The sequence below is a fragment of the Sinocyclocheilus anshuiensis genome, unplaced genomic scaffold, assembly GCF_001515605.1.
Source record: "Sinocyclocheilus anshuiensis isolate Anshui unplaced genomic scaffold, SAMN03320099.WGS_v1.1 scaffold457, whole genome shotgun sequence".
NCBI lineage: Eukaryota > Metazoa > Chordata > Actinopteri > Cypriniformes > Cyprinidae > Sinocyclocheilus > Sinocyclocheilus anshuiensis.
Window position 1 is genome coordinate 645,897 of NW_015537939.1, and position 7,335 is coordinate 653,231.

The window sequence follows — 7,335 nt, forward strand, 5'->3', positions numbered from 1 at the left end:
GCTCGTGGATGGGCGGAGAGATGAGAGCCGCAGGTGGGACGTGAAACTGTGCTTTAGCCGTTAGTTTTACCGTCGATCTCATTTTCCTTGAGTGCTTGAGTGGTGCTTCTGAACGACATGGGGAAGCTTCAGGAATTCGAGATTACTTTCACTAATAACAAAGTGGTCTACAACCCCGGGGAGTCCATATCAGGAACTGTGAGAATTAAAACAAGCCACTCCTTACAGTTTAAAGGTAAGCGACGCTGTGTATCTTACATACGCTTACAATAGGAAAAAATGATTTGCATGGACAGCACAGCTGGTAAGCTTTAAGTAAAATTAGGGTGTTCAAATAATGCATGTCAACATGGACGTGTTGCATGTTTGCATGTTGATATTCAGCATCCGTTGCTGCTCCATTTCATACAGTACAGTACTGGTTCGTATATATGTATCATTTACGTGAAATAGGAGCTGTGATAGGAAGGCATTAACGTCTAAGCTCTTGCCTTCATGAACGTCAATGTACATCCTGTTTCTCGTGTACTGCTGGTTTCGGTTCGATTGCACAATCAACACCCGAGCCGCTTCTGGACTGTTGAAACACATTGTATATCGTGTGCGTTTTAACAAGTGCGTTTTGATGTTTGCCATCACTTGATTTCCATCTTTAAACGTCCACAAATGAGTGTACCTTCAGAACTGACAGGCGAAAAGATCCTAGCGTTCATTCAGGACGCGTTCTTGCGTTCAAAAACTGCTAAACGCAACGCGTATTAAAACGCGACGCTCGTGTGGTGACCAGCTAAACGCAAGTGTACTCTAACCAAAAACGAAAGAACGCTTGAACGACCGCTAATTATCGCAAACATGTTTTTCAAGAAGTTAACTGAATGATGTAAGTGGTTTGGTCATATGAACGTCACGCATATAAAAAGATGCTGACATTTGTAAAGTCGTCATAAATGTGCGATGCATTCAAAGACATTCAGCGACTCGAGTTACATTTCTGTAGTAGGTCAGTGCCTTGTGGCACCCCTAAACACTTCGTTTACAGTCAGATATCCCTTAAATTAAATGTTTTGTGATATGTAAATCTATAATAATAACAACAACAACAACAGTATGCTAAATAATAATAGTATTTATGTTTAGATACTCTCAAGCGGCCCACACAACTAATGTTCTACAGTTTGCAAGCATTCACTCTGACTGCTTTATATAACCTAACTTTTGTTGTTACCTAAATGAAAATGGGGTTTAAGCGTTATGTAATAATGTAGAAATGTATAAAATCCACACATAAATCTATACATACCTCGCCCCCTCCCAAAACCTTTGTCTTTACTTAGGGGCCTTACCAACTTAACAAGGGGGTCAAGAAAGACCCAGTTCCAACAACTCCCTTAAGTTAATAAAACATCTAAAAGAAAATATATAATTGTGAGAAAATCAACACCTCCGGCAAACCCACTCCCCACTAGCCACAATTTTGCATATTGCTGGTCATTGGGGAAAGAGATAAGAAAGTAGGTTAGACAAGGTGCTTTTCACACTGTGTGAATGTGTACAAAGAATACATTGTAAGTGTTTTCACTGAACTGTTGGGTTTTAGTGTGTAGGCGAGACTCACGGACTGACACGCAAGAGAAAGAAAGAGATTCCAATGAAACAACTCTATTATTTTCCTTTGCACTGTTACATTCGCACTTGAGACTGATCTGATGCATGAAGTTGTTGTGCTTTTTCACTCAATTCTAGGGCCCCACCCTTATTGTGACACTTATGAAAAATGATTGACGCTCTATGGTCATGTTTCTGTTCCTTTTAGTTTTTCCTGTCAACAGCAAGAACGCGCCTTTTTGCGTTCGAACATGCTGTGAATTGACACAATGTTTTTGCCTGCTGTAGTGTTTATCAGTGGAATGCATGACAGATGACACCACTATTATAAGGGATGATAAGGTCATGTGACCGGTGTGATTAGTCATTCTTTGCTGGCGCTTTAATTCATTAGGTCTTCCTGCATTTCCAATGTAAGTACTTTGGGAATTGGCTCGGAGCACCCTTCACCTTGGCTTAATGTGGAAAAAGCTCCTCTAATGTGGCAAACATTGTGCATTAGCACAACAAAACTGCAAGCCGATTTGAATCGTGGGTAACCTATATAGTCTTTTTTAAAGGAATAGCTCATCCAATATGTAAATTCTGTCATCATTTATTTGCCTTCGTCATATTATATTGCAGAATGGACCTGGATACTTTCTTCAGAGTCTTGCTGCAAAGTGGAGGACGTGATGTTGTTACTCCGAGATAGGGATGGGCGTATCGATCCTAAGTATCGATATATCGATACTGACGCGAGTATCGAAAGTATCAATACTCAAACTAAAAATATCGATACTATGGTGTGTTTTATTTACCAGTGATTTTATTTATTTAAAATAATAATAATGCGTACAAATGCATTGAATTGGACGAATAACCTTTGTTCGCAAGTAATTGTGTAGGATAGAACTATTTTCCTGCTCATCTGAAAACGCAAATGTTGCAAGACAGAACCAATCCATCAAAGAGAGCATTCACTCACTTCTAAAAGTGCATTCAAACAGGGCTGCGTTTCCCAAAAGTATCATAAGAAACCATTAAAGCTTTTGGGAACAGCGTTTTATTAAAAAGCAGCTGACTCATGCTTTGGCTTTCTTATCTGTCTTTTTTAGTCTGGCCGCTTTGATAAGTAGTCCTATCATAGATCTGATGAGCATGAGATACAATGGCATTTTTCAGCCTTGTCCCCCATAACTTAATGGATGAAAATGAAAAGCGTGGCATGAATATTGAAACTCTTTCAATGCAGAGACACCCTCCTGTTGAAAGACGTTCTCTTATTTACATCACAGCCGGTATTCAGTGTATAGGGTTACTGGTTAACAGACTGAACAGGCAAGACAGTCTCAGCTTTGGCAGAAGTCATGTATAATCCTTTGAAACTATGAAAGAAGGGCTTTAGCCTGGTTCTAATCAGTCAGTTACAGAAACTCTAAAGAAGACATGATTGCTTAAATCTCAAATAGAAACACTCTGTACAGTCTAGAACTACATTAAAGGGATAATTCACCCAAAAATGAAATTCTGCCATCATTTACTCACACTCATGTCGTTCCAAACCTCTTTGAGCAACCAAACAGTTGCCGGTAGCCACTGACTTCCGCAGTATTTTCCCCCTACTATGAAAGTCAATGGTTACCTGTTTGACTTCTTTAAAATATCTTCTTTTGTGTTCAGCAGAAGAAAGCAGTTCATACAGGTTTCAAACAACTTGAGGTTGAGTAAATTATGACAGAATTTTAATTTTTGGATGAACTCTCCCTGAACTGTGAAGTTTTTCTTTTGACCCTTTGGGATCTGTGTGATTTGTGGAGAGAAAATATCCTTAGTGTATTGCTAAATAGGATATAAATATTGACTTTTGTCCCATGGAAAATGAAAATGAAAATGAAATACTGAAAATACTCAAAAAGCACCATGAAAAAACCCATGTTTGTTGACAAAACATATTTTAAGCTGACATAGGTCCATTTAAAACAGTATTTTTCTTCCAGGAAAATGGAGACTTGTTTTGTTTGAAGGGGAGTATGCGAATTTCTGTCCAATCAAATGTTCTAAAATGACACCAGTAGACAACCAGAAGAAGTTTTTGCCAGGATATGACACAAACTAGACTATTAGCTATTAAAACAGACAAGACCTTCTAACTAGGCTGTCCAACTAGGGCTGCAAAATGTTAATTTTTTATAAAGCTCTCTGGGTTCGGTGTGCTGAGCAGCTTGGCCAAAAATGTTGTGACTATATATATATATATATATCAATATTGACTATATAATAATTATAATAATAAATGTGTGGAGCAGCATTTACTTTGAACCAAGCTGCTCGGAGACTCTGTTAATGCATGTGTGTAAATGAACACAGTGCCGCGCTGCATCCTGAAACATGCAATGCATATGTTTATCTCATTAAACTGAAGCCTTTGTGATTGGAAAATGAGATTTCAGTTTTATTTGGATTAATCATGCAGCCCTACATCCAATATTTTCAATAGGAAATATGTCAGCAGATCATGATAGAAAGCATGTTCACTTTACATCCAGCCTGGTATCAAATGCATATACTAATGATTGTGATAAGCTTGTTTGTAGTGCTCTAGAGCCTTTTGTCTCTCTGTATCTCAAGAGACACTCACATAGACAAGCCCGTCTATTCATTAATAGTGGACTGACTGGCCTGTAAGGCAACACCACTGATATCAACATGATGCCACTCTGTCCCACGCTGGCTCTGTGGGAGTGTTTGTGAAGAGACTCACTCCTGTCCCTCATTATAACAGGGCATTCAGCACATTTACAGGCAGTACAGTACCTACGCCCTTGTTTATGTCGAAATATTTAGCACACTATTGAACACAAATATTAAGTTCAGCCCGAGGCTGTTTGTCCCTTTTGTAACAGGAATTGCAGGCCTCAAACGTCATTATTTATTAATGGTGCACACTTTTTTTTGAGGAGGGAAGGCATTTTATGTGTATTCACTCAATATGATGCCTCATTACTGTTCCTAAGTATTCAGGATGAGTTTAGAGCAGGTCACCTGATAACCTTCTAGGGACAAAACCTAGTATGTTTAGCTTCAAATGGAAGTTTGTATTTGCAAAGCTATTTTGGGGAAGTCAACCTCCAAAAACTTACAATGGAAGTGAAAGCCAAGGGGACAATTTTTTAAGAATTTAAAACTGAAATGTGAGTTTAAAGTAATAGCTAATTATTCTCTTAAAACTTGAAGTAAATTATTTTTTATTCGTTCAAATCTCATTTGTGTTCATTTATATTCAAATATAAGACCCAATTGACCAGTTTGCCGTCTTTGACCCCAAACCTGGCCTGAAACATCTTGATGAATTCCTGACCTCATAATCAGTTTTAATTTCAGTTTTATAATGAAAACTATTTAATCAACCCTTTTGTTTAACCAAGCCACGCCCTTGTTGACTCACTGTGTTTTTAAATTAAAAATGTCTCTGTTCATTCAAGGCCGGAAGCTCTGACAAGAACTCCATGAACGCATCTGCCAGCTGCAAATAGCAAATGTACTGAGTCACAGAGTATATGCTTAGGGCATCCAAGCCCTAATGTGTCTAGACTTGGGGATGTTTTTCAAAAAGAACTACCTTTTAATTAATGAGTTGCAAACTGCAATCAGGAATGGAAATAAAGTGTCTTTGTGGAAGTAAAATAATTTGGCTTCTCTAAAGAGCATCGCCTGAACATTTCTGGTCAATTTCAACTGTCAATTTCTATGTTTTACTTAAGCGCAGTGTATTAAAGCAATATCGTGGTCGATTACCCCAAAACTTATTTTTTATTTTCCCTCCTTTTCTTTAAAAAAAGCAACAATTGTTACAGTGAGGAACTTATAATGGAATTCAAGACAGAAAAGTGAAGCTTATTTTTTTTTGTAAAGTACTTGTATTAATTATTCTGTTAAAACTTAAATTAAGCCATTTTTTATTGTTTGAGATCTAATAGGTGTTTTAAAGGGGTCATATGATGCGATTTAAATTTTTCCTTTCTCTTTGTAGTGTTACAAGCTCTTGGTGCATAAAGAAGATCTGTAAAGTTGCAAAGACTAAAGTCTCAAATCCAAAGAGATATTAAGTGTAATTTACACCGTTGTATAGCCTAAAAAATCAGTCAGTTTTAACCTTCAATATTATAGTAATGTAGTAGCGTACCAACTGACTCTCATGTATATTTTACAGCATTAGTTAAAGGGGTCATATGATGTTGCTAAAAAGAATATTAGGGTAAACGTACCTATTAAGCTCACCAAAATCTACATTGAGACATTTTTAGTGCACAAGATATTGGTTTCAGTATAAAAAGTTGTTAAAATAAAATATTAATCTCTCACACAAAAATATTTAATTTTATTTTAAATGACAAAAGCATTTCAATTAAGATATACTGTACATCATTAAATTAAAAAAGTCTGGCTGTGCTTAATGGGTACAAGTTTGTACTCTTTAAGCACACCCCTGTTCCCATTAAGCTCACATCATGTTTTATTAAAAATTCTTGTTTATTTTAAACAACCTTTTTAAAGAATAATTGAAAAAAATATATATTGAAAATATTTTGAAGGTACAAAGTCAATCACAATAAAACAGAACACTAAAATCAAGCAACAAGACATTCAAGTCGATCAGTTATATATTCATAATGAAGTGTCATTTAAGCACATTGCAACATCTAGACTAGTCCACGTTCAGCTAAGTAACACATTCAAAAATCAAATAAAACATTTGATTCATGGGGATGAACACAGAAACTAGCTTCATTATGAAACCTCTTTTTAAATGGATGTCAACTTATCTATAGTCTCTTATGGCTGGAATACACTACATGATTTTTGCCCTGATTTTCCACAGATTTACAGTTTGGATAAGTTGATGCTAGTTGCCAAAGGTCAGAGCCAGTCTGCAGATTTGAGTTGACAGAATCTATACAAAATCGATTAACTTAACTTAAAGTGACAACCATCTGTTAATATTTTAAGTCTGTTTATGAAGTATTTATATAGACGTTCAGTGTGGAAGAGCTTAAAGAGAGCGCACTGAGCTTAAATGGAGCAGCAACAATTTTTAATAAATTTAATGTAATATATATTAAAATGACAGGATTTTGCAAAATAAATAATCTAGGTCATGTATTAAATTCATACATTTTAACATGAACAACTATTATTAACAATATCTATGAAATTATACTTTTTCTTATTGATGTCACACTGAAGCTGTGTGATTTTCATAGTAGTGTACCCTTTAAGCTCACCTTAAAATAATATGAAATCTGAAAATACTGAATCTGAAATATGAAAAATACAGCAGTTTAAAATCACAGACCAGCAATAAACTATCAATTTATAATATTATGGATGTAAAAGTACAAGCCAGTAATGCCTGTGAAGTAATATATTAGCGTATCACACAATCTTATACAGCTAGTCAGCTAATCATCTGCACTGTGTTGCTAAAACTATCTTTTGGATCTAACTGTAATTATTTCCCACATCCAAGTTCCAGGTTATAATATGCAAAAGTCTGAACATTACTCTCTTAATTTTACAATAAGTAGTGAAACTTACCCAAAATAAAGGCTTAAACATCTAAAAAATGCACATTTAAAGGGCTCCTCTTTTGGTGAAAATTTTCAGACAGCTTTCAGAATGGCTGCCAGACAGTGTGAACACATGGAGACTCATATCTCAGTGTGCAATGATCTGATTGACTTGAAATTA

The 7,335-nt window shown here is 36.0% G+C and overlaps 1 protein-coding gene across 1 annotated transcript in view; it reads left to right on the forward strand.

The window, feature by feature from the left end:
* LOC107661407 (arrestin domain-containing protein 1-like) overlaps positions 1–7,335 on the forward strand; it is a 39,231-nt gene continuing 31,896 nt past the window's right edge. The window contains exon 1 of the mRNA XM_016450977.1: positions 1–235. Coding sequence (XP_016306463.1) covers positions 118–235 — 118 coding nt within the window. The 5' untranslated portion in view covers positions 1–117. The remainder of the gene's footprint in view (positions 236–7,335) is intronic.